The 26,293-nt window shown below is 41.3% G+C and overlaps 1 protein-coding gene across 5 annotated transcripts in view; it reads left to right on the top strand.

Annotated features, from left to right (window-relative positions):
- pde4d (phosphodiesterase 4D, cAMP-specific) overlaps positions 1-26,293 on the top strand; it is a 188,897-nt gene that overhangs the window by 104,204 nt on the left and 58,400 nt on the right. The window contains exon 2 of one of the 5 annotated variants that reach the window (XM_054773495.1): positions 119-154. The exons of 3 other annotated variants lie outside the window; for them this stretch is intronic. In XM_054773495.1, the coding sequence (XP_054629470.1) occupies positions 138-154 (17 nt within the window). In that variant the 5' untranslated portion in view covers positions 119-137. Of the gene's footprint in view, positions 1-118; positions 155-11,701; positions 17,185-26,293 lie in introns of those variants that run through there. One more of the 5 variants, XM_054773493.1, reaches the window with a different exon arrangement.

Genomic DNA, 26,293 nt, shown 5'->3' with positions numbered 1-26,293 from the left:
TGTGTGTGTGTGTGTGTGTGTGTGTGTGTCCATTAGACAGCGGGTCAGGGTCCCGATGCTTATTTCTGCACAAATGACATCTCACTGAAGTCTTGTCTCTGTTTCTTCTCTCTTTTAGGTAAGTAGCTGAAGTGAGCATGAGGTGCCTCCACAGGTAAAACAGCCTGATTCTGTTGTGTTGAATATTTATGATAGGAAATGTGACAACATAGCCACAAATGTCAAAACGACGCCTTTGCCTCCCCTGGCCTAATGGCCGTCGGTGTTGTGGCCCGCCGCTAATCTGTTTACCTAATCAGATGCTGAGGTTACGGCGCCATCTCATTAACTCGTGAGATATTGATTTCCCTGCGTTCTTCTGCTGCGGCATCCGGGATGAGAGGAATGCGGCTGACTTTTCTCATTGCTCGTCGGTCGATCCCACCCCAGCTTGGCGTTGCTGCGTGTGTGAGTTTGCAGTAAAGATAGCTTGCAACAGGAGAGACGGATTGCTAGAAGTACTTCCCCCCCCCCTTCTTCCAGTGCAGGGGTGTCCAGACTTTTTCCAGCGAGGGCCCCATGATGCCATGGTGAGAAAGGAAAGGATACCAGGGCCACTGTGATATTTTGGAAAGCAGCACACGTAGATATGCTAACGGCGACATCGCCGTTCACATTTTGCGTATTATTTTAAATGCAAGTAAAGTAACAGCCCTTATTGGCTAAGGGAGAAGCCGCCCATTGTGTTCTGCATCCTGATTGGCTGTGGACCATTGTCCATGTGGCAGCGAAGTCATAATTATGAGAAGAACATTTACATGAAGAAAGTTGAAATAGTTGGAAAATTCAAAAATAAATGTTGTAATTTTATGAAAACAAAGTCAAAATATTAGGAGAAAAAAGTCAAAAAAAGTAAGAAAAAAGTATTCTCACAAAAGAAAAATATGTAATTTTACAAGAAGAAACTGATACTACTATGAGGAAAAAGTGTCATTTTTGTAACATAGAGTATTTTTACAGTATTTTTCAAAGTCATATTCTGAGAAACAAGCAAAATAAAGTTGAATTTTTGGGAAAATTCAGTTGGGGATGAGGTTCTAATATTAAAGTCAATATTACGAGAGGAAAATCTGCAAAGAGTTTTTTTTATGAAGAAAGTTAATTAGAAAAATGCAAAAACAAAAACAGCAACAATTGGGGAAAAATAGCAAAGACTGAAGTTCATAGTAATAATAAGCTTTTCACCTTTTCACCTAAGCTAAGCTAATACAGCATAATAGTGCTAAGTTTTTATATATTTTTGTCTAGCTATGAAAATTGCTAAAATGCTACTATGCTTCTGTTAACATTCTATCAATGCTAGCATGCTAACAGGTAGCATAATAGAACTAAGTGTTTATATGTTATTGTCTAGCTATAAAAATGGCTAAAAATGCGACTATGCTAATGTTAGCATGTTATCAATGCTAACATTAGCATGCTAACACATAGCAAAATAGTGCTAGGTGTTTGTATAAGTGTCTATCTCAAATGTAATCAGTTCTTCCCTATCCCATTTCTGACAATTCATGAACATTGCACCCAAATCCATTCAGAACTTTTCTTCTTTTTTTTGTAACACAAACAAACTGACAAACGGCAGCAAAAACATAAGTTCCGCGCTTGTCGGAAGCAAATAGAAACATTTTTCACTATATGGCCATCGCTGGAAAAAGTTCGGACAGCCCTGGTGTAGTGTGTCGCCACAGAGAAGGCGACTGTTGAATAATGGATGCCTTAAATGCATGTCACGTGTTGCATCTGTGGCCGCTTATGCTGCAGCTGTCCACATTTTGATGAATGTGTGGGAGTGGCTGCTCTTGCACATCAAAGCGAAAGTGTGCTGCAGTGTGTGTGTGTGTGTGTGTGTGTGTGTGTGTGCCAGGGTAATGCGTCATACTGCGACTTGCAGAGAAGCCCGGGAGCTCCCCTTCGGTAGCTCCCATACTGCTCACTTCTCCTCGTTATGTAACCATGCTGCTTTCACACGTTCTCTCCATCTCTTTTCATCCCTCTGTACTTTCTTTTCCGTCTTTTCTTATCTATGTGCGTTTGCGAAGCCCGTACCCGTCCGGGTGGGATTTTGAGGATGTTTTGTCCTCACGTGGGGCTTTAAAGTTGAGGGCCACGACGCGGAGATGTCCATCAGTATTCTTCTTGTTCTTCTGTTTCTTATTGGAAGGACTGTAATCTAAGAACGTATTCATGCATGCATGCATGCATGGCCACCCACTCATTCCGCACTTCCTCCGAGACAGACTCGGGCAAAAAATGTTTCTTTTACACTTTGAAGGTATTTCAGGTGTACGGGAAGATGAAAAAGGGGAAGTTTAAGAGGAAAGATTTGGGGAAAGTCTTAACTTAGTCTAAAAAACAATACTCAGAGGAAATTAGACTGTGAATGCATTGAAATCAATTCATGAACAAATATTTGGAATAAAATCAGAAAGATCAGTGCCTCAGCTTGCGTGTTGGAAAGTATTAAAAGACACAAACCAAACAGTTAAAAAAAGAAAACATGACTACAAGTATATATTAAAGTCAATAAAGCAAATAATACATAGATGCATACATGAACGAAGTAAGAAATCTAAAAAATAATAATAATAATAATAAGCAGAAAAAGCACATTACCATAGAAACACTCCAAAAAAGTAAATAAGTGGTAAATAAATAAACAAATACATTTTAAAAAAATCCAAACGTAAATAATAAATAAACACATATGTAAGTACGGTCAAATAAATGATTAAATTGATGAAAGAAAGGAATAAATAAATGTTAAAAAGTACCAAAATTAATTCCACTATCTTGAGTTTTGGAAAGTTTAAAAAACAAAATACCACAAAAGAATAATCAAGTCAATAAAACTATAATAAATTCATGAATAATTCAATACAATGCATGTGAGAAAATGTTCATTAAAAAAATAACTATCCTATCTTGCATTTTGGAAACGTTTAAAACAAACAAGCTAACCAAAAAAATAAATAAAAAAGGCCATCAAAGAAAACAATATCATACAAACCCTACAAAATAATAAATAATAAATGTCAATAAATGTATGCTCAATAAATAAAGCTAAGAATTGAAAAACAATTCCTGTATATAGTTGGAAAATATTTGGAAAATTAAAAAAAAGAGAAATGAAAAAAAAAAAATGTTATAATTTCATGTAAACAAAGAGAAAAATATGTAATTTTGCAAGAATAAACGAGTACTACTGTGAGGAAAACGAGTGTCATTTTTGTAGTATTAGTATTTTTCAAAGTCATATTATGAGAAACAAACAAAATAAAGTTGAATAAAACGTTTTGGGAAAATTCAGGAAAATCTACAAAGATTTTTTTAATGAAGAAAGTTAATTAGAAAAATACAAAAACAAAAACAGCAAAAATTGGGAAAAAAATAGCAAAGAGTGAAGTTCATACTAATAATAAGCTTTTCACCTAAGCTAAGCTAATATAGCATAATAGTGCTAAGTTTATATATATATATATATATATATATATATATGTTTTTATATATTTTTGAAAAACAATCCCTCTCCTGTTGAGTTTTGGAAATTCTATACACATTTAAAAATAAGTTCATAATAATATGATGTATTTCTTATTGATGTAAAACACGTTATCCATATTAACTGTGTTGTTTTGAAGGCCACCTGGACAGGAGCCTACTGTATGTGGCTTCAGGACACAACTGAGCTGCTGTTGGTTGCAGGCGTGTGTTGCCAGGTTAGCGCAGCCGTTTTACCGTTTGTGGGCAACAATAATAAAGACGATAATAATAAGCGGTAAGATGACACTTTTCCACGGGGAAGCTGGCTATTTGTCAGCGCCCTCCGCTGATGATGTCATCGGAGGGACTCGCACGCTGAGAAGCACACCTGGAGCTGTTCGACAAACACAGGAGGAAAAGCAACACTAAAATATGAACGCATTGGTTGCATTATGACATGCAACGTCACCAACATTTATAAATACACCTGCACAATCTAATAGCAAGACAGCGCGTATTTTTCTACCTGCTGGGAGTCCCGGTGACTGACAGCCAAGTTCCATGCGGTGACAGCGACGTGTGAATGAAAAGGAGGGGAAAGTTTGACTTTTAAATGTCACAGGGTGGCCGGGTCGTTGCCGTGTGCTCCACCGTTGTTGCTGTCACATGTCGTTAAGATGCAAACGCACAACACCGCATCGGCTCTGGAGGGAGAGGAAGCACCCGGCCACCTCTGAGGTCTTTCTGTTGACTGTTTTGGATGGAAAGTAAAAGACAAAACTGTTTATGTAATTTAACAATAAGATATTAAAATTTCTAATAGTTACTTTCAGTTTTCCACTTGACTTGTCATCTTGTCCGGCTTTGAAATGCCTTCTAAATGGAACACAAATGAAAGTGGCACTTTTTCCATTGCATCCCTTTTAAACGGAGGACATCACGACGGACGGCGAGGGACAACTCCTTTAAGCAGAGTTATTCTGATCCGTAAAATCAGGGGTGTCCCGACTTTTTCAACCGAGGGCCCCATTCTGAAAAACGAAAGGAGGCTAGGATGTGTTGGTTTATTTTGTAAAGCAACACAGAGACATAGTGTATGCTAAGAAGCATACGTAGCATATGTAGCTCAAGGAAAAACTGCATTTCAGCTTTGTACGATAGGTGAAATGCTACTAAAAATGATGTTTTTTCCATAATAATATGAGTTTATTCTTGTAAAATTGAGACTTTTGTTCTTCATTCGATTATGACTTTTTTCTCGATATTTTGACTTTATTCCTGTAAAATTACAGCTGTTGTTTCTGCTTTTTTTCCCAACTATTTCATTTCAGCTTCCCTCTTGTAAATGTTCTTCTCGTAATTATAACTTTTTAAGAAATAATGTATTTTTTCTGGATTTCAACATAGAAACTAAAATGATATTTTTTCTCACTTTACAAGTTTATTCTCATAAAACTGCAATTTTTTTATTAAAAAACTATTTTTTTCTCTTAATATTTTGACTTTACTCTCGTCAAATTTCTGCTGTTTTTTTTTCCTCCAAATATCTCAACTTTCTTCATCTTCTATATTTTCTTTTCCTAATACTTGCACTTTATTCCCATGTTATACATTTTCCCCCCAACCTAAGTTTCCAAAAATTAAACTTTATGAATCATTTTTTAATTACAAAAAAACCAACCTTTCTGTAATATTTCAACTTCATGCTACTCTTGACATCCTCATACTATTTTATTCTTGTCAAATTATGGCATTTTTTTCTTTGCTAGATTACAACTCTTTTAATTTCAATTTTAACTCTTTTTTTTAATTAATATTTTAACTTTCCCATTTTTTGGTGTTTTTTTTTTTTTTTTAGTTTTCTTGTTAAACTACATTTTTAGACTGTGCTGCGGGCCGATACAATCACAACCCCGTCCACAAATGGCCCCCGGGCCGCACTTTGGACACCCCTGCATAAAATACTGTCACGGGTGGACATCAATTTGACAATGAAATGATTCCATGAATATTTTTTTCATTAGTCATTCAAGCAAATTGACTCACACGCCCATTCTTTATCTGTTGTTGAAGAAAAATCCAAATAAGGGGCCTCATTCACGAAACGTGTTCTTAACTCAGTTCTTAGATCTCAGAACAAATTCTACGAACACTCAGGAGGACTCTTACGCACAAGCAAAGCTTGCACTTTCAATGCGCAGTCGCCCTCATGATGGATTTTGCAACCTGATCCCAAAAAACGTACTGCAAATAAAATATCCCAACAATTATTTATCATCAAAACAACTCAAATATACTCCATGGATAAATATATATTCAAATCCCAATTCATCAAAAAAAAAGTAGCTGGCTGGACGTGCGCTGCGCAGAGAGAGAATGTAAAGGGACCATTAGATTTATTTGCTGAAAGCCACCAATATTTGATGTCCCGCTTCAGGCTTCAAGCTTCCCTCTCTGTTCTTGCAGGTGTGCAGGATCATCAGAATAACATGGCAATGAAACGTGGTGTGTCTATTGCGCACGTAGCACCCCCAGATAACGACATGCGCCCCCAGCCACGTCTTGAGCCAGAGCACGGGGCTGCTGTATTAATTTGGCAGCGTCTAATCAAATGTAACCACAGAAAAAATAAATTGTCACACACAAACTATGTATTTTGACTTTATTTTTCCATCATGATTGTGTAAATATTTTCTAGAGTTTCCGAAATGGTTTGGTTTTTGATTGATGGCCCACCTCCCGTTTCCTCCAGATCCCTCCGGTGCAGTCCAATCTTTTTTTTTTTTAGTCTATTTTAAGTCAAAACAGTTCTTTTTAACCTCTGCGGTGGCGCGTTTCTCCGTGGAAACGGCATTTATGTTTCCTGCAATGGTGCTCCATGCACTCTTTTTGGATGGCCTGATGACCGGTGGATACACGTGAAAATAAGGTGGTCTTGTGTTCGCTCACTCCTTGTAAAAGCACCTCTATTTCAGTAGAATTGAACGTTTTTCTTTCGTTTGTTGTCCAGCTGCTCCTCAGTCTTGCCCTTGCGCGTTGCCATCTCCGCCTCCAGCTGCCTGTTGCGCACGGCACATTTTTGACCTTATACTTAGAATATACTTATCTATAAGACCTTATACTTATACTATAGAAAATAATAGGCGGTGACCTATGAAAATTAGGCCTCACATGCACGGGCATCGCAGTTGGCATTCATCAACCTAAGAACACCGGTGCGAACGATTATCCCTACTTAAGAACGTGTCGTGAATGTGGCGCAGTTTCCAACCCGCGCCTTCTTAAGTAGAGTTCTTAAGAAGACTTTTAAGAAGATGTTCGTGAATGAGGCCCAAGGTTTTTAGCTTGTTCTTAGGAAAAATAACTCATTTCTGGTGAAAAATACCTTCATGAGAATTGGCTAGCTGTACTTTTTTAATATAAGACTATTTTTCTCGAGTGAAAATTGCTTTTTCTTTTTAGGAAAACAAAAAGAAATGGTTGCTTAAAATGGGAGTTTTCAACTTTCTCGAAATGTCGTTTTTGCAGTGCATATAAAAGGTGTCCGCAAATATTATCGAGCCCAAAGTGGATGATTTGGGGTCAGGTCGGAAGGGCATGTGCTGCCCACTTTGGTGGTCACCCCCCCCAACACACACACACACACACACACACACACACACACACACACACACACACACACACACACACACACACACACACACACACACTCTGTAGGCAGAAAATTAAGCAGAGCGTTTTTTCCGAGGGACATCGGGAAGATTATTTTACATCCCTTTACTTTACTTGAACAGTTCCATGCCACACGAGCCCCCACAGCTCTTCCTGTGTGCCACTCCTTCCTCCTTCATAATTCATGCCCTTGAACGGAATTCAGGGCAGGGAGAGAGAAAGAGCAAACACAAAAAGCCTGAGTTTCTTTTTGCACAAATTGCCTTCAGGAGTCCTTGAGATGAATACTCTGCACCCTTAAAGTCAGCCACATTCCTGCTTCTTGCGCTGGCATTGTTGTTGGTGTATATGGAGCATGTTAAGTAAGAACCCCCCCCCAATGATAGATCATTCTTTCAGTCATACAGTACGTCTCCCAAGAGCCTCCTGTAATTAGTGTATCACAGGGTCAGCGGTGGGTCGTATCGGCCGTCCGTGGAATCACTAATCACACTCAGATTGACACTTCAGTCCATTCGGAGTGCGGTAATTAAAGGCTGCGACTAGCCAGCCTGTGCCGAGCATCTCGCCTGCAACAGTGACACAACGAACTGTTGGTGCAATGCAGGAAAAGTCTATTTTTGGACGGCTTGAGCAACAGAGCTGACACGGTGGCTGGGAATGGTTGGAGGTGTGTGCCGGGAGTGTTTGGTGGAATAGAAGGCAGGCGGGAAATGGGGACACGATCGAGACGAAGCGGAGGGTTTGTGAATGAGAGCGAGCGAGAGCTTTTTAGCACGCATCCACAGCCTGATCTGCAGTGTGTTGTTTCTATGCGACACCTCCCAACCTTTTGTTGGTAGTAACAACATACAAGTATGACAAAGTAGCTTATCACCATTGGTGCCGCCCTTTGATGGTGCTAAAATTCTTGAAAATGCATCGCTTCAATTGTTATCCTGGAAAAGTGCGCACATTCTTCCTGAAGCTGCACTCTCAGCATCATGGAGAATGTAGTTTTTAGCCATCATTTATCCGCATCACTGTACAAGCCTGGTGTTCTTATACGGCGGAAATCACAGTACTTAACTAATATGCACGTGTGTGTGTGTGTGTGTGTGTGTGTGTGTGTGTGTTACGTCGGGCGTAGCTTACATGCTCAAAGCAGGAAGAGGGCGTGGTATCATGCTTGCAGTACGTTCGAACGCGAGGCTGACAGCACCTTTAGATCATCTTCATATTTTTCAGATGGCTCTTGAAGCCCTCGGAGATAGAAGCAATAGACGTATTGATCAGATTACAAATATGTGATTCCAGTGGGGAACGAGTTACCATTTTGACAAATGTCACCCCCGTACGCAATGTGAACGGAAGCGCGCATGACAGTGATGGACAGTCAGCCCTTTCCTCAGAGGACTCAAGTATGCACATGGGTCCATTTTTCTAACATGCTTTTGACAGCATCACTTTCACATTGGGGTCTTATCTCGATTATTGAAGGGTTGACATGGAGACGAGCAGTGACAACATCACAATAAAAGCTTACAATCTGTCCCGGGGTCAAACTGTGGCCATCATAACACTTTTTATTGGCTATACATGCAAGTATCGTTTTAACATTGTCATACAAGCATGACAATACAATACAGTCTTGAATTCACAGTTTAACATCTTTTATTGTTTCAAGTGTAAAAAGAAGTTAAAACATGACCCTTTTTTTGTTGTTTTAATACATTTTGGCCAAACATTGAATTATAAGAACTACATCTAAGATCTACAATGAACAATTAGCATAAAAAAGCCACAAAAAGCCTAAAAAAAACAGAACTCTCAGTAATCCTTTGACGCTTACAGAAACGAGCTCTTGCACGACTTTGATGCAACTCTTTTATCGTCGTGATAAGTGAATTTCTGCAAAACAGGATTCCTTCTTTATAAATGCATTTTGGGGGGATTTGGAGATAGAAAACATTCAACCTTCTAAATATGGTTGTTAACATTATTAGAGCCGTCTAGACATGTCACCTTTGCATTCGTATTACCCGATCAGAGAAAATAAGCCATTTCAGAGATACTGTAGTAAAACTCGTGTGTGTCGCCGTAAATGTGTTCCGTGTGGACGACAGGAAGTGACGTCGGGGGTTCAGAGTTGAGTTTTAGCTTGGCATGCGTTACGGCCGCAACAGTTGCCGTGTTACGATTATGATGATTGTTATGAGTACAGTTGTCCTTCGTTTAGCGCGGTTCATTGGTTCCACACACGGCCGAAATAAGTGAAGTTTCGCGAAGTAGGATTCAATATTAATGAATGGAATATTTTCAAAACAGCCTTATAGTCACCTTGACACTTGTATTAACCAATATAGTAGACATAATAATAGAAAATAAGCCATTTTAGGCAAATAATATAAGATAGACTCACAAGTTAGCATTGGCAGCGTACTTGCTGGTGGCTGTTGTCTCATCAATGTAACGTTACTGACACCTAGAGACTACAGTAGCGTAGAATCAGTCTACTGCTGCTATTTTTGGTTAAGGGGAGACTCACAATGCATTTTGCGATATTAACAAGCAGAGAACACATACAATGAACATTCACACAGGAGCTGCTGTCGGCCACTCTCTACATTGCTAACCTGGAACGTGTGCTCATGTTTGATTGTGGTTGATGGGACAAAATTCCAAAAAATTGCAGTTTTCCTTTAAGTGTACTGTACATGTAGACTGGCAGATTAAGTACATTTATATATTTTGTATGATTTCATACTTAATTTAAGTGACGACATTGTCCATTTGAGCACAATACACTTAGAATGCGCTTTTTGTTTGATTTCATACTAAATTTCACACAAAGTTCATCACTTTTGAATGCAAGAAAGTGTTGTTAGTGTTAGTGTTTGCACAAATCTTTTGGTTTAAACGTTTGCTTTCCTGACACATGACCCGTAGCCTGTGTTGTTGGACAATAATACATCAGCCAATACACGCTCTACAGTACTATCGACCGATGCGGAGATATATGAGCGAAAATTCTTTGCTAACATGAAATCAATACTGACTTGTTCCGCAGTGTAGTCTTTTCATTGGCTGTCCAGACCGCTGTCATGATGTGATATTTGCTTGATGGATGCTACTCTACCTTTTTCTTCTTGCAACAACCAATGCAAACTTCTGGAGAAAAAATGCAATAACAGGCGCAGTCATTGACCCGTTTGGAAAGTAACTTTCCTGCACCGCCTGTCTGTCAATCCTCTCGTTCAGTTTTCCCGCACTTGCATGGCTTAATATACCTATTCATATTACCCTTCGCACTCTCTTTCTCATCCTCTCCTCCAGTCTGCCTGCCTGTTTGTGTCGGCTGGCAGAATGAGTCGTGACAGCTCAGCAGTGTTAAGTGGATAGGGGGCCAAGAGCCCGCCAGGCAGCGTTTTCAGATTATGCAATCCGACAAGCAGTAGCGCATACACAACTACACCCAGCGACAGGGTGAGGGACGGTGTTGTGGTGCGCTTAAACTTTCAGGATGATCAGTGGAGTCAATCACAGAGAACTAATGACACGTGCTACCGTAGGTGTGAATGGCTGTCTGGTGTGATGCAATACATTTACACATCAGGAGAGAAAATCTCATTATTGACTTTGACTCAACTGCAACCAATGTCTCTCATGTGTCATCTGTCATCTCGTCGAGCTAACGCAATCGCCAGTTGGATTTTGAGGGCATTGTTGCAGCACCAGGGCAAACTATAGGCTGTCAAATGTAATGAATAGTTATGCAAAATAAATATCAAATATATTAAAATATATATTTTTACATTTTCACCTCGGGGTACCACTCTGAAAAAGGGGACGCGCTCAAGTAGTCAGTCTGTCACAAGTCTAGAAGTTAAAGGACCTCCAGTCATCCCTCACTGCATCGCAGTTTGAATACCTCTCTCACGATGTAGTACAGGGGTGTCCAAAGTGCGGCCCGGGGGCCATTTACGGCCCGCGACTGTTTTTTTATTGGCCCTCGGCACGTTATAAAAATACGATTAAACAATAAAATAAAAAAAAAAAACATGAAAAATGGGGAAAAAAGCAGTAATTGTACAAGAATAAAGTCAAAACATTAAGGGACTAAAGTCATTATATTAATAGAAAATAATAACAAAAATTTGAAATACTATAGGAAAAAAAGTTGTAATATAAGAAACAAACCAAACAAAGAATTAAGTTGAAATTTTAGGAAAATTAGGTTGGGTAAATGCTATAATGTTATGATAATAAAGTCAAAATATGAGAATAAGTCATATTAGTATGAGGGGAAAAAAATGTACAAGTAGAACATTGACATATTTGTAAAAAAACCCTAAAAAACAGCCAAAAAGTAATGTAAGGAGAGAAAGGTTATAATGATAATAATAATAATAATAATAATAATACACTTTGTCACTGATGAAATGAATACATATATTTTATATGTGTATATACATGTATATATATATATATATATATATATATATATATATATATATATACATTATAGTAAATATTTTTGTTTGGGTTGGTTTAAAAAAAATGTAAAAGCAACCCCCGCATCTTTTGATTTTTCAGTATGCGGCCCCTCGTGGAAAACGTTTGGACACCCTGATGTAGTATTTGGGTCACTAAGCGTCAGTAATGACACAAAACAATGATGACATATAGCCACAGCCATGGCATGGCCGACATGATAGAGTGAAAAAAAGTTCTCCTCCCTTTCCGTGTGGAAGTGGTACATTTGTGGTTTAGAATAAATAAGTGGGAGGCTAACTCGTTTGCTCGGTAGCATGCTATGCTTAAAGCCGTGGCCATCTGTTGTGTCCCTGCAGGGATCCTGTAGCCTGTGCATTGGCAATGTGGTGTCAACAAAGAATAATAGGAGTGTAAAGATGACTATGGGGGTGTTATTTCATGTCTACAGGGCTCTAATAATGGTAAAAAAAAAACCTACTTAGAAAGTCCTAACCTACAAAAGTCATAGCCTACCTACAAAAATATTCCTTTTATTAATATTGAATCCTAGTTCGCAGAAATTCACTTATCGCAGTCTGGTCTGGAACCAATTAAGTGCTATAAGAGGGATGACTGTATACGGTAAATACAATAAGTTGTAGTAATAATGTGGAGATGAGGGAGTTTATTAAGCAGCAATAAGGCTTGCAGCAGGCCTTTTAAATTGGATGCGTGACTTGATGTGTTTTTTTGCAAATTGATTTTTTTACTTTGGGTCTAGTGAAAATTTGACCTCGGTCTTCTTAAAGTTGAGGCTGATATGCACCAAAAATGAAACACCGGAGCGGCTATCTACCTTTTGTATGTCTACCAAGTTTGCATGAGATCAAATGAAAAATGTAGCTAAGTCAAGGTTTGACATTGCGGTGACCTAGACATTTGACCTAGACGTTTTTGCTTAGACATATATAAAGGTAAGGAACCAAAGAACCTTTATGGTAAATGTGTTGGTGTTTGTACATGCGACAGACAAACAAAACAGTTTTTTCCATTTTTCCGGCCTTGGCGGAGGTCCACCCTCTTGTTACTTATGTGATTTAACCTTAAAAGCCTCTTAAATTAAAATGGTTTTCCCTGTCGCCGCTTTTACGACACAGCTCGTCCCGCTTGCGCACACAAACCGGCCACATTCTCCCAGTGCGCCACGTTTCCCACAAGAGGATTCCTCAGCAGTCACCGCCGGCCGCTCCACCCATGTCGTGAGCGGCGCTTGTTGCTGAAGGTGCAAGCTGACGGTTTGACTTCTGGCAGCGTTTGAGAGGCTGCTGACGTGCGCGTTGGGCAGGAAGTGTGCAAGAAGCAGCTCTGGATCCTGTTTTTCTAGACCGCAGCAGCTGGAACCGCGCCACAGCTATGACTTGTAACGCTAAACACATACACACACGCACTCTTGCCCTCGGCCTCCGCTCATAACTTCCTCGCAAACACCACGCCCACCCAAATTCCTAAATTGATGCACACACGCCAATACATTTCACCTACAATCATGGCTAGTCATGCAGTTGATGGTGTGTAGCTTCACTGTCAACAATCTGTGCAATCTTCACACCTGGCTGCGTATGAATGACAGCATGACGTATTTCAACGTTTAAATGAGATTCCGCTCCTTCTCACGAGACTGTACGAATATTTTGTGGGAAACATACAGCAGTATGGTTAGTAAAAATTGTGACCTTTTATTAGCCCTTTCTGAGGTACTCATTGACCACGACTGCAATCTAGTCAAGTTGGAATTTGGTCCATTGGGCAAAAAGTAAATACAAGTCATGAGAATTACCTTTTTTATGGCAAAAATGACTTTTTTTGCATATTTTTACAGCCGGATGACTTGGCGTTAGAGATTCTGTTGCTCATACATTGTCTAGTTTGAACTTTGTGACAATTGCCCACAAAATATGCACAAAAATGTGTCAAAATGTTCACACTTACAGACTTCTTGTACCAGTTCTCACAAAATTTGCATCAGAAAATTGTCTCATGTACAAAATACTGGTGTACACTTACAAATATACTTTTTGTACGACTTCCCACTAAATTTGTGCGACAGGGTTGTCACACCTGAGTTCATACTTATACCGAGTACACATTTTGGATAAATTCATACTAAAGTTGCACTGGAAAAATGTCCCATTTGAACGCAGTACACCTATTGCTATACCTTTTGTACAATTTCCTACTAATGTTGCATGACAACATTGACCCGTTTGATTGACGCATTTTTTGAAAGATTTTCGACAAATGTCATGTGACAATATCGTCCCGTCTCTGAATGCACTACATGTGTACGCTTATACATTCTGTATGATTTCGTGTCAAATTTGTGCGGGTGAATACAATTTTTGTGTAGTGTTGTGGTGAGCCGCAGTATAGTTAAGACGTTCACCAGGTTTCACTTCCGTTTCCAGGTCATATGGTTGTTGTGGCAGCTGAGCCGTTGCTAAGTTGTTATTGCTTTGCTCAGTGGAGAGTAAACGGTTGATTCCACTTATCCTTGACTCCCGTCTCGTTCTGAATCACATCTCCACATTTGGTGACCCCGACGTGATATGAGCACGCAACCTTCTATCCTACTAAATTCATATAAGAATATTATCCTGTATTTATACTACAGATGTTTTTTCGTACCAAATATGCGTAAGAAAATATTCCTGAATGAACACAAAACACCTACAGATGTATGGGTTTCCTTCAGGACAGTTTCCTACAATATGTGCATTAGAAAATTGTCCCGTTAGTGAATGTACTTATAGACCGGAAATTACGGTACATAAGCCGCTACTTTTTTTCACGCTTTGAACCCCGCGGCTTAAACAGTGATGCGGCTCGTTTGTGGTCGCATTCTGGCCTCACGACATCTCATGTGCTTCGGAGCAGTCAGTTTGTGGCTTTCAGGTCTAGTCTGATGTTTAGCTCCTAAATTTGGATGACAGCACATGTACGGCCCCTTCCTGATTTCTTTTTTTTTTGCATGTTTGTCACACTTAAATGTTTCACATCATAAAACAAATGTAAATATTAGTCAATTACAACACAACTGAACACAAAATACAGTTTTTAAATGAAACTTTTTATTATTAATGGACAAAAAAAAATCAAAAACTACTTGGCCCTGTGTGGAAAAAGTGATTGCACCCTAAATCTAATAACTGGTCGGGCCCCCCTTAGCAGCAACAACTGCAATCAAGCGTTTGTGATAACTTGCAATGAGTCTCTTACAGCGCTGTGGAGGAATTTTGGCCCACTCATCTTTGCAGAATTGTTGTCATTCAGCCACATTGGAGGGTTTTCCAGCATGAACACCTTTTTAAGGTCATGCCACAGCATCTCAATAGGATTCAGGTCAGGACTTGGACTAGGCCACTCCAAAGTCTTCATTTTGTTTTTCTTCAGCCACTCAGAGGTGGACTTGCTGGTGTGTTTTGGATCATTGTCCTGCTGCACAACCCAAGTTGGTTTCAGCTTGAGGTCACAAACAGATGGCTGGACATTCTCCTTCTGGATGTTTTTGTAGACAGCAGAATTCATGGTTCCATTTATCACAGCAAGACTTCCAGGTCCTGAAGCAGCAAAACAGCCCCAGACTATCACACTGCCACCACCATATTTCACTGTTGGTATGATGTTCTTTTTCTGAAATGCGGCATTACTTTTACACCAGATGTAATGTGACACACACACCATCTAAAAAGTTACACTTGTGTTTTGTTGAACTTTTGAGTATTTTCCCAAAGGTCTTGGGGATCATCAAGATGTTTTCTGGTAAAATTGAGACCTTCCTTAAATGTTCTTTTTGTTCAGCAGTGGTTTTGGTCTTGGAACTCTGCCATGCAGGCCATTTTTGCCCAGAGTCTGTCTTATGGTGGACTCATGAACATGGACCCCTAATTGAGGCAAGTGAGGGCTGCAGTTCTTTGGATGTTGTTGTGGGGTCTTTTGTGACTTCTTGGATGAGTCGTCGCTGCGCTCTTGGGGTCATTTTTGTTGGCCGGCCACTCCTGAGAAGATTCGCCTCTGTTCCATGTTTTCGCCATTTGTTCATCTCAGTTGAGTTATGTTTTAACGGGGGGCAATCACTTTTTCACACAGGGCCATGTAGGTTAGGCTAGTTTTTCTCCCTTCATAATAAAAAGTTTCATTTAAAACCTGTATTTTGTGTTCAGTTGTGTTGTCATTGACTAATATTTAAATTCGTTTGATGATCAGAAACATTTCAGTGTGACAAACACGCAAAAAAAAAAAGAAATCAGGAAGGGGACAAACACTTTTTCACACCACTGTATATGCTTTTTCAGACTTGCCGTGGTGCTTGATGGTGCTGGTAGTAAGAGGAGAGGAATGTCTTTAACTGCAATTTCGGAAAATAACATCCTGGAAAACAAGTTTCCAAGAAGCCCCGCTGCTGCATGCTTTTCACAGACTTAATCATGCACTGCACTCACCGGACACACATACAGTACACAAAACCTTCACGCTTCGCTTGCACACACGCAGACATTGGAGGCAGACGCTGAGCCCACAGCAGCGCAGCGACTGCCAGCGCTTGCGTGGTGATGACGAAAGAAACAAACAAAGCCATACTTAGCAAAGAAAAGAAAGGTGTGGGCTAGCAGATGGATTTAAGAGGGTGGAATTACTTATGTCAACACATTGCTACAGTGCCGCCTTTCTTTCCCAGCGACTGGAGCATGTGCAGACATGTCGCTGTGAATGGCGCGGTGTGGTAAGAGGATCAATAGATTTAAGAGTGCATGGTGAAGACACACCTCTTACACAGGGTCAGGACATCCCACACAGAGAGGAGGAGGAAGGAGGCAGAGATAGGCTAGATGCCTCATTGTGTTTCTTTTTTCTTTTTTTTTTTTGACCCCCTCCCCCCTATTTCCTTACTTGATGTTGAGAAAGAGCAGAGGATGCAGGCAAGTGTTTGCAACATGCTCCTCTGTCATGCAAATGTGACTGCCGCTGCCGCCGCCGCCCTCCGTCAGCTGTCAGGGAAGGGAACGTTCTCCACAGGAATGAGTCCTTGAGCCGGCTCACCATGTGGATGTGGGACAGCAACTTCCAAACTTTTGCTGGAAGAATCCCCAGGAAAAAGGAAGAAAGAGCAGCGGCCCCCAGAGCTTATCGTGTGGGTGGCCGCCTGTGCGAGAGTCCATACACTGCCTTTTTTTTAGTGTCTCTTCAGTAACTCATGGATTAAATGGTGCCTGATTTTTAGGATTTTATGTGCTTCATTTGCACAAAGTTTCAGAGAGACTCTTGACGGACCGCAGCATGGGACACCACACATTATACTGGACTTTCCACTGCACACTGTGGGTCTTTGCCTGGAGATAGAATATCAAATAGGCCCAGAAAAGCCTCTTAAAAAGGGCGACTCGGGCTTGATATGAAGCCCGGACTGTGTCCAGGTGTTTCGAGTGACAGGACCATGAAGCACCTGAGCCACTTTCCTTTTAGAAGACATTCCTGGATATGGTAAGTGCTTAGCATATGCAGTCGTAAATGGAAGTAACATTTGTAGCGCCCCTTACGGGTTGTGGTGAAAACGCTTTGGAAGACATGCTAGCACACACGTGCGACAGATATCCTCAGTGTGTTATAATCCTGAAGATAAATGGTCAATAACTTACAGCTCATTTGCTGCTAAGTTGCTAAGTGATGGCGGCCATATTTTTCAACCAGTATTTCTCAAAAATGCTGCACGTGTGCTTGTCAGTCCCCAAATTTTGTGGCGGTTCAGTGAGTGTTTTGTATAGAATACACAATGAAAGATCATATCACAGTAAACAGAGTAAATTCCATAATATCGCAGAGTATATTGCCGGCATTTAGCACGCAGTACTTTTATATGCTTAAGCTTTATGGGGAGGTGAGGTCCACCGGACCCGACACATAAGAAAACATACAGTTGTGTGTTTACTTGCATTTGATTGATTTGGGGGATTCCTATCAAACGCGTTGTGGAGCTGTGTTTCAGGGACACACCGTGGGGGGGTTTGACGTGTAGTTGATATTCATGCTGATGCATCCTGTTGCCCTTTCCCCAGTATAAGCTCAGACATATTCAAGGAAACACGGGCCAAACATTTCCTGTCATTTTTCTGCCACAACAAACGGACGTAAAAAAAACAGTCAGTTTGTGTTTACTGCTGGAAAAACCTTCATAAGTGCCGCGTTTGTCGCTCTTTTCTCTGTTGTCACGTTTTTATTAGTCATTCCAAATAAGGGCTGTGTGTTGTCTTTTGGGAATTGCTGTGCCACAGAGAAGGTGTGTGTGTCTGTGTGTGTGTGAAGAAAGATGAGTCAGTGATGTCATCAGAAAGTGCTGGTTGGGATGTGTTTTTTTCCCCTTTGTCATTAGTATACAGTATATCTTGTCATTATTTCATCCAGTTTGTCTGCAGCACACATGCACGCACTTGTCCCACTCACGAGTCACAACTATTACAGTGGCTCCCCTAAAGTCAAACCTTCAGTTTGTTCCGATTTTGACAACATTTGTTCCCAAAAACCCTACCGTAACATCGCAGAGCAACAATTTCATGTTTTGACGCCAGTGGGGCAGCGGTGAAAATGATTGTCTGACATTTTTGTAGTTAAATGAGCAAAAGCCGTTACGTGTGAGCTGACGCAAATGGGGAAAGTCAAACTTTTTAAGCTAGTTTATTGCTCAAGCAGGCACACGGTTTCTTGCAGTGAAGGAATGTCTTCCAATGTTACAATCCAAAATAGATCTTGTCAGTTTTAATCTGCTTTGAAGGTGTTTTTTTTGTTTTTTGACGCTATACTGCTTTTGTCCCCTTATTATTTCAAGTTTAACAAACCATTTTGGCGTCTATCATTCCCCGTATGCCTTTCGTCTGCATATTGTTATGGTTTTAGGGAGTTTTTTCTCCAGTAAAGTTGAGCAACAGAGCGAGCGGAAGTCTACATTGACGTCATGCAGCGGAGAGGGGCGGGGCCTCACAGGCGAGGAAGTGCTGTCAAATAAAACACAGCAAAACATCTTTTTAGCACACACTCGCAGGGTTTCACGGACATGTGAATCCCCCTTGGATGACTAGATCTACTCGGGGCAAAAGGAACATAATAGTATCTGTTGTTTTGAATTATGCACACAACAGCCTGCTGACGCCATCCATCCATCATGTACGTTCTCATCTCATGCAAGCCCACAGGCAGTAGAACGTTTGTATCATCCTTGATGTTTTTTCATTCTTAACCCAAAAGCTTGACGAAGCTGTCATTTTCCCTGTGAATGCTTTGTGTGCGTGGACGCCTGCAGTGAGCGTAGCGACAACAATTTAGCTGTCATGCTTGTCATTTGACGCATTAATCTACGAAACATGACACATGAGCTTCTCAGGCTCCATTTAAAGCCATTCAGGGACCATCACTAACCGGTGGGCACCATTGTTGTGCACGTGCACGTGTGCTTTCACATCAGGAGGTTGTGTATTATTCAGTGTACCGCCATCCATCCATCTTCTTCCGCTTATCCGAGGTCGGGTCGCGGAGGCAGCAGGCTAAGCAGGGAAGTCCAGACTTCCCTCTCCCTGCTATTTCGCCCATCCCGAGGCGTCCCCAGGCCAGTTGAGAGACATAGTCTCTCCAACGTGTCCTGGGTCTTCCTCGAGACCTCCTACCGGTCGTACGTGCCCAGCCACCCTATGGAGAGGGTGGGGGTGAGGGTAGGAATGTAGATCGACCGGTAAATTGAGGGCTCAGCTCCCTCTTCACCGCAACGGACCGATGCAGAGTCCGCATCACTATAGACGCCGCACCAATCCGCCTGTCGATATCGCGTTCCTGCCTTCCCTCACTCGTGACCCCGAGGTACTTAAACGCCTCCTTGGGGCAGGATCTCATCCCCTCATCACTGTACCTTGATAATGGAAATATCTGCCTTGTCTTTGTTAGAACTGGTGAGTACAAGCAGGGGTCACACTGTCACAATATGACTGAATGAATATGATATTTATAGCAACTTTTTTTTTAAACGTAGTTTTTCAAAGATACCCAACACAAATACACAGTATATACTAAATACTTTTGTTTCTGCTTTTGACCATTTAAAATGTATTGTTAAAGGTTTTGTATAATTTAAATAATATTGTAATTGTAATAATAAATGTCGCGACCCTAATGGGGATGAAGCGGTATAGAAAATGGATGGATGGATGGATGGATAATAAATGCAGACAAATCTGGACGCTATTACTTAAAGTATGTACATTTTGTATTAATTCCCCGAACTGGGATTAATGATAAATTAAAAGTAGTACTTGTCCAGTTAGCTAGGAAACATACCTATCTAATTATATACCTATCTATCCAGCTAATGACCTACCTAACCTATGTGTCCAGTTAGCCGGGAAACATAACTAGCTAACTATCGACCTACCTAGCCAGTAAGCAATTCTAACTATCTTGTATGCTAATGTAACGGACGCCAGCTAGTGCAGCCGTGTGATAGCACCTTAAGTAAACCTCGGCCCTCGTTACTTTTAACAACCGCACTGGTCAGTGGATTGAAAGCATGTGCTTTTTGCTCATTGGTTAGCGTGCTCGGCAAGACTCTCAAAGGGTGAAGGGCTGCTACACTAACTGGCTACCAAACTAGCGAGCTATCCATCCATCTCGTAAGCTAACTAGCTACCAAACTAGCTATCTATCCATCCATCTTGTACGTTTACTAGCTACCAAACTAACTAGTCATCGATCCGTAACATTAGCTCTCTTACTAATGTGAATGACAAACAAATAAAAATCAAATCAAATAAAAAATACAGTGAACTTCTGCGACCCTAGTGCAGCATTCTTGGCTTTCCGGAACGGATGAATTGGATTTACGTTACTTCTCACGGGAAAATTTGATCCGGTTCGCGTCCAATTCGGTTAGAGTCGGACCTTCTGGAACAAATGAATGACGCTAACCGAGGTTCCACTGTACACAAAAACAAATGTCATGTTTATATTTTCATGCAGTTTGACCTTTAAAATAGGAGTGTTTCATGTTTAAAAAAAAAAAAAAAAAAAAAAAGACAGACACTGTCTGTGTAATTTATTTTGGGTGTGGTGCATGTGGTTATGGCAGAATATATTTCGAAAAAGTCACTCTTTCCCATCAGACTGTGACGATAGTGACGCTACAACACACACACACACACACACACACACACACATTTGTGCTGGTCAGCAGTGTGTGCCGTGGGAAAAGTGCAGTGATGCAATAAGTCACACGTTCCATGCTATGGAAAACACTGCTGTAGCTGTCTCAACGGGTCTGAGGAGGAGGGTCTATTTTGTTGTGAAAGACGTCGGACACATTTTTCAAATGTTTCTCTTTGCTGAAGGTTCAGTCATTCTTGGCCCTCCACACAAAACGACATTGTTATCTCACTGTCTCCCACGGCCCTGTGTCGTTGATTCTTGTCGTGCTCGTGCCACACTTTAAATGACCGTCTCCGACAGTTACTTTGCTTTTCAAATGGCCTCTTATTAGTGTGCCCACGAGGCACTGCTCAGCATCCATCTTGCTTTCCTGCCGCGCCGCGTGGCAGTGGAACCTTCCGACATGCAGCAAGCAAGGAGAAAATGATTTGTTATTATTTATGTTCTTATCATGCATTGTGTATTATCATACGAATTATAATGTAGTGTACAACTTTACCAACGTTACCAATGTTGCAGCCTTGATTATTGTACCGTTATCAATCCGATATCAGCACGAATCATGCGTGCTGTGCTGTGATTTTGGATGTCGTCCCTCAATCCATCGCGGTTTTTCAAATTCATTCATAAATGATTGCTGTTTTGTGGTTGACTACGGCCTATTATTAGTCCAGAAAGTACATATTTAGGCAAATGTTACGTATTCTTGGACTAAATGAAGCAATTTCAAGCATAAACATGTTCTAAATGAACTAACATACAAATTCAGTTTAAGGCAAAACAAGACGTTGATGGACTGTAGTCTGCACTGGCCACTAGGTGTCACTAGTAACACGCATCAAACTTGATCGCCTTTTGGCCCCCTGGCAGTCAGGGGACCAGGGGACCCCCCCCCCAACCCCCCCTTATACGGCACCCCTGGCCAATAGCACTAAATAAATGAATCCATGATCGGTATGGGCTGATTTCACTCATGGATGATCGGTATCGGTACTGGCAGCATAAAACCCTGATCGGATCATCCCTACTTCGAATGGTTACGTACTCCTATGATGCAAGGTGGTGGTTGTCATTAGTAACTGGCGGGAAGAGCGATTATATTGACTCTAAAACATGTCCAGCTTCTGTATTAGTGAGCGACAAGTGAAACCCGAAGTACCCGTATCCGCATTTTCATCCAATTCGCAACAAAATGATGTGGGGTCTGACTATGTAACTATGCACACATGCCAATTATCCCAATCAGACTCACAATCAGCCTTTACTTGCCACTTATACGGAGTTTCATGGAAATTAGTGATGTCGTTTTTGTGTAGTCCTGGTTACTAGAGACTGTAGTTGTTAAAAGGATCCTTCTTTCAGGGAGACACAAAATATAATTGTGTTTTGAAGTGAATCAGGTTGCCACTGGCCATCCTAATAAAGTCCCCGAAACAGATCAGAGTAAATAATATTTGACCAATAAAGGCTTCAAACTCAGCGCCTGAGGTCAACAGACAGACAAACTTACCAATATTTGTCTTTTCTAGCAATGTCCAGGTATGGCTGCATGACACCAACCTTCCATAACAACGTGAAAAATGCGAGAGCCATGTAACACTTCACAAAAGCCCCAGAGGCGCCTCAGTCATCACATTCATTTCAAAAGGCCATTTTTCTTTTTCAATTTGATTTATCAGGCCGCGCTGTCCACACAGCAGCTGCTACACAGGCAGTTCAATCTGTCATTCATCCCCCCCGCACAAAAGGGAGGAAGACGACGACGGACAGATCAATAAGAAAAAAAGGCGGCAAGGCAAGGCAAGTTTATTTATAGAGCACAATTCATGCTCAAGGTAATTCAAAGTGTTTTACAGAAAAGACGGGTAAAATCACTTCATAAAATCATTCCATAAAAACGTAAAATCATTCTAACATCATTACATCAAATTCCATCAATCATTCCATAAAACAAAAAAATATATATTAAAAATGACGAGTGCAGATGCAATACTTTCAGTTGTGATGCACAGTTGGATAGAAGTGTCTTCAGCGGGGATTTGAGCATTGCCAAAGTTGAGGATTGCCGCACATCTTCTGGAAGACTGTTCCAGATTTTGGCAGCGTAAAACTGAAACACACCCTCTTAGTTTAGTCTTAACTCCGGGCACCCGCACGAGACCACTACCTGAGGTTCTCAGAGCTCGAGATGGTTCATGTGGCTCTAACATGTCAGAGATGTACTTTGGCGCAAGAACAAGAAAAGACTTGTACACAAGCAGAGCTGTTTTAAAGTCCATTCTCTGAGCGACAGGAAGCCAGTGCAGAGACCTGAGTACTGGACTAATATGGTCATATTTCCTGGTTCTAGTCAGGACTCGAGCAGCAGCATTGTGGATGTACTGAAGCTGTTTTACAGCTCGTTTAGAGAGCCCGGTGAGAAGGCCGTTACGGTAGTCTAGCCTGCTGGAGACAAAGGCACGGATTAGTCGCTCTAAATCTGGCTTAGGCGCTATTCACTTGGTTTTGGCAATGTTTTTTAGGTGGTAAGAAGCTGATGATGTTATTGATTTAATGTGGCTGTTAAAGTTCAGGTATGAGTCCATTATTACCCATAGATTTCTAACCTGATGATTAGGTTTTAGAGAAAAGAGTCTCAAGGTGACTGATAACACTTTCTCTTTGTTTCTGTGGGCCAAAGACAATGATTTCAGTTGTTTTGCATCCACAGAGGCAATGAGGGCCGTCTGGCACCATTCCCCAACCGGGCTGGCTGGCAGCCGTGACGCATGTCTTTGGGAAGGAATTGGGAAAGTCACAGATTGGTCAACAAACGTAATAATGCTGAGTTTTGACGGGCGCTGTCATAGAGACTCGATCGGAATCCTTCTTAGAGCTGTTTCACTTATGTAGCTACATGAGAGGGTCAAGATATTAACAGCTGTCAGTGTAATGTAGTATGTTTCTACACCGCTGCAAACACACCAAAAAACTGATTTTTAAATAAATGAAAGATGGGAATTGGACACGTTTTTCATGATGGACAGCAATGAAAATAAAAGACCAAGTCATATATTTGTATATTTTTATATATTCATAAATATCTATATATACATTCATATTTAGATATTTTTAAAATATTTTTTTAATTTATATCTACCTATATGTATTTTTATGTGTATTTTAATATTTATATACAGAAGTACACTGGATCTACTGTTTCAGGAGTAATTGTTCAAGCAATTACTTTAAAACGAACCATAACCATCCATCCATCTATTTTCTATGCCGCTTATCCTCATTAGGGTATGCTGGAGGCTATCCCAGCTGACTTTGGGCGAGAGGCGGGGTACACCCTGGACTGGTCGCCAGCCAATCGCAGGGCACATATTGACCAACAACTATTCATGCTCACATTCATACCTATGGCCAATCAACCTAACATGCATGTTTTTGGAATGTGGGAGGAAACTGGAGTACCCGGAGAAAACCCACACAGAGATGTCCAAGCGGAGGTTCAAACCCAGGTCTTCCCGATCTCCTGACTGTGTGGCCAACATGCTAACCACTCAGCGCCCGTGCGGCCCCCGAATCATAGCAAAACTTCAAACCAAACTGAATGTTCTGAACTTGTGTTGCCATGCCAGTGTTGTATCGAGATGATTAATGCAACAGCAGGTGTGTCACAGCGTGTATATCGCTCAACTTGCTGGAGCGCCTCTGCTGGTTGCAGCCAAGTACTGCACTCCCATTTTGCTTCAGTTGCCTCCAAGATGCGATGAAGAGACCTGAAGAATGTGTCAGTAGCTAGCCTATGAGGTTAACCCTTTCAATTAGCATCAAATTCCTCGCCCAAACTTCAAACCCCTTGGTAGTTCTCCTCATAAGTGGATTTATTTAGGACGATAACCACAGAGAGAAGGGGGAAGAAAACTAACCTCAGTCGTTATGGTGACTCAGAGTGCCACTGTGCAGGAACGTACGTCAGTCTTTGACCCAAACAAAACCTGAGTCTGGCTGAGAGATGTTATCAAGGCCAGGTCCTTCCCGCATGAACAAAGGAGCACTCTGCTTCAATGGTGCCACCGCCACTAATAAACAGACAATGTCGCTTTTGAAGACTGTAATCTAATAATGTGTACATCCTGCTTTGAGGTTATTGGCCGTAACCTCTGTCACAGTTGGAATGCTGAACCTGTCCACGCTAGAATGGCACTGAGTCGAGTGCAGACCTCCGCCGAGGCCTCACAACCCTAATCAGTAGGACCCGAAAGTTGAACACAATCCATTCCAGGACGCTGGTTGTTTGTCAATATATCAAGGCTGGCAAAATGTATTAATTATTGGTTTTTATTGATCAACATGTCCAAAAAGGAGTAACATATTGTTTAGTGGTAGGATAACATAAGCTGTGACGCTTCCTTGTTGCCTTGACGTTTTTTCTTTTCAGTGCGGCCCTCAGCCCCCCTTATAATGTTCTAATGCAAGCTCTATTTAAGTACATTTTTAGAATCTGCCGCGGCCTGTAAATGGCCCCCGGTGCTGCACTTTGGACACCCCTGGGTTACACTGTAAGATTCATGCATTCTTCACTATTAGACTAGTTTGAATGAGTAGTGTTTGCGTAATCCGTCTAACAGTAAAACAAACAGTAATGGAAACATAACCCCCGCGAGTGAGGAAAAAAATGCTTAGTCCACGGCGGCTAAATGAGCTGTTGTGGTGCAACCATGTCCCCCTGTGGTTGGGGGGGGGGGGCAGCCTGACACGCGTTCTGGGAATCGCCCTCATTAGCGGCTGAGGCTGGATGATGTTTATACTCTTGAGCGATTAGGATGATGCCGGTGTTTATGACAATATGACGCATAAACAGATTACCATAGACAGACTTCAGGGACGGAGACCTCCCTCCCTCTTGTGCACGCTCACATGCACGAGCACATACCTGGCTGGATAGACTTAAAGCTGGCTGGTTTTGTACGCTTCTCGTACTTAGACTCACTTTTCCTGGCATAAAATGGCACATTTGTAAAATCATTTATAACATTTATGTTTAACTTCCCTGTGTGTGTGTGTGCGTGTGTGTGTGTGTGTGTGTGCGTGTATAGGTTGGCACATGTTGAATGCAATTGTGCAGGGCTTCCTTTGGAGGAAACGCACTCCCACTTGCACGATCCCAACTGTTACATTTCTCATCCATCCCGTAGGACACATTCACACATTTGTAGGCTGTTGAATAACACTTGCAACACGCGCGCGCACACACACACACACACACACACACACACACATGGCTTATTCCATACCTCCTGCCAGCCTGTATGTGTGTGTTATGTAGCCATAAACTGTCTGTGCCACAAGAAGTCAAAACCGCCATGCGGCCCAGGTTTCTGAAGGACAAAGGATCATGCTCTGCTACACAATGTCATAA

This window comes from Dunckerocampus dactyliophorus, chromosome 4 (assembly GCF_027744805.1).
Source record: "Dunckerocampus dactyliophorus isolate RoL2022-P2 chromosome 4, RoL_Ddac_1.1, whole genome shotgun sequence".
Taxonomy (NCBI): domain Eukaryota; kingdom Metazoa; phylum Chordata; class Actinopteri; order Syngnathiformes; family Syngnathidae; genus Dunckerocampus; species Dunckerocampus dactyliophorus.
The sequence above is the reverse complement of the archived record's forward strand: the minus strand, read 5'-3'. Positions and strand labels throughout refer to the sequence as shown.